General features: G+C 42.3%; 1 protein-coding gene across 1 annotated transcript; it reads left to right on the top strand.

Moving 5' to 3' along the window:
* Positions 1 to 723: 723 nt before the first annotated feature.
* Positions 724 to 1,394, top strand: LOC117104758 (protein ALP1-like; the record flags this gene model as incomplete). Its single annotated transcript, XM_033245615.1, has 1 exon — positions 724 to 1,394. A coding segment is annotated over exon 1 (671 nt), but the record flags the coding sequence as incomplete, so codon positions are not given.
* Positions 1,395 to 1,552: the final 158 nt, after the last annotated feature.

Here is a 1,552-nt window from a genome sequence, read left to right as displayed (position 1 = left end):
GTCAGGGTGGTTATTGTCCAGGGGTGGTTTCTGTCTAATTTCCAAATGAACGGGTACCCAAATGAACAGTCTTCCAAAAGCAAGATTACAAAACAAAATGTCATGCCTAGACTTGTCCTAGAAAGAACTAAAAAGTCAACAATGTATTAAGCCCCTCTCCCACCTAGGTCGATTTTATCCAGGAGTCGCACGAGTTAAAAACTCGTGAAACTAGTGATCTCCATACGGGCTTACTACGTGTTAGCTACGAATGATGTACGACCTTACGGAGTTGGCTACGAGTTATGTAAGAATTATGCCGAGCGAAACACCGAGTTCACTAGGAGCTTACGAGATTATTATGAGCGTTAGGAGTTGTACCGAATTAGATATTAGGTAAGGGCATTCCAAGCTATTAGAATTGACGTTCTGTTTTGCAAATTCGCATAAAACATGGAAGCCAACAGAAATATTTTGGTGCTCCTAGAATAAGAACTACTTATAAATGCTGCCATTGCGGCTGTTTTAGTTGCTAGGAGCCAACGTATGGGAAGGATGAAGGAAAGAGAAAGGCGTTTTTGGACTAGACCCTGGTTAATGCACAGGTCTTTGCATGAACCTTTAATGTTGGAAATGGAAATGGAGGACCACACTTGATTTAGTAACTTTCAGCGAATTGATCCTGAACTTTTTCAGCAAATGTTGGTTCGTGTTAGTCCAAGGATCCGAAAGCAGGATACCAGAATGAGAAAGTCACTTGATCCGGGATTGCGACTGGCCATCACCCTGCGATACCTTGCCACTGGGGACTCTTACAAGAGTCTGGAATACGGATTCCGGGTGGCAAATAACTCAATATCTAAACTGGTGCCGGAAACATGCGAGGCTATTTTCGCTGAGTACGTGGGGGAGTACATGAAGTGCCCAAGTACTCCAGAAGAATGGAAACTGGTTAGCCAGGCCTATTCCAAACGATGGAACTTCGAAAACACAATAGGAGCACTAGATGGTAAACACATCGCCATCAAATGTCCTCGAAATGGCGGTTCCAAGTATTACAATTATAAGGGATTCCATTCCATTATATTAATGGCATTAGTTGACGCAGACTCAAGGTTTCTTTATGTAGACATTGGCGCCAATGGCCGGTGTTCAGATGGCGGAGTTTTCCAAGACTGTACTTTGCGTGATGCATTGGAGAAGGGCAAATTGGGGCTACCAGAGCCAGCACCGCTACCAAACGATGATCAGCCTGTGCCGTACAGCATAGTAGCCGATGACACATTTCCAATGCGTTCCTGGCTGATGAAGCCGTACCCACATCGACAGATGACTAGGCAACAGCGAATATTTAACTATAGATTGTCCCGTGCTCGCCGGGTTGTAGAGAATGCCTTTGGCATTTTGGCACACAGGTAAAAATGTAATTATTTTTAAAATAAAATATAGGCAATGATAGGCCTATATTCAATAAGGCCTATTAGTCAACTATAGAATTATAATAACCCAGTAACACAATGCATTTGTATATTTTATATTTTAAAACTCTATGACATTTCATTTATTTACCAGT

Source organism: Anneissia japonica, unplaced genomic scaffold, assembly GCF_011630105.1.
Source record: "Anneissia japonica isolate Jap-2015-1 unplaced genomic scaffold, ASM1163010v1 scaffold90121_len1816_cov93, whole genome shotgun sequence".
Lineage (NCBI taxonomy): Eukaryota > Metazoa > Echinodermata > Crinoidea > Comatulida > Comatulidae > Anneissia > Anneissia japonica.
Note: the sequence above shows the minus strand (reverse complement) of the source record. Positions and strands in the feature narration are given on the sequence as shown.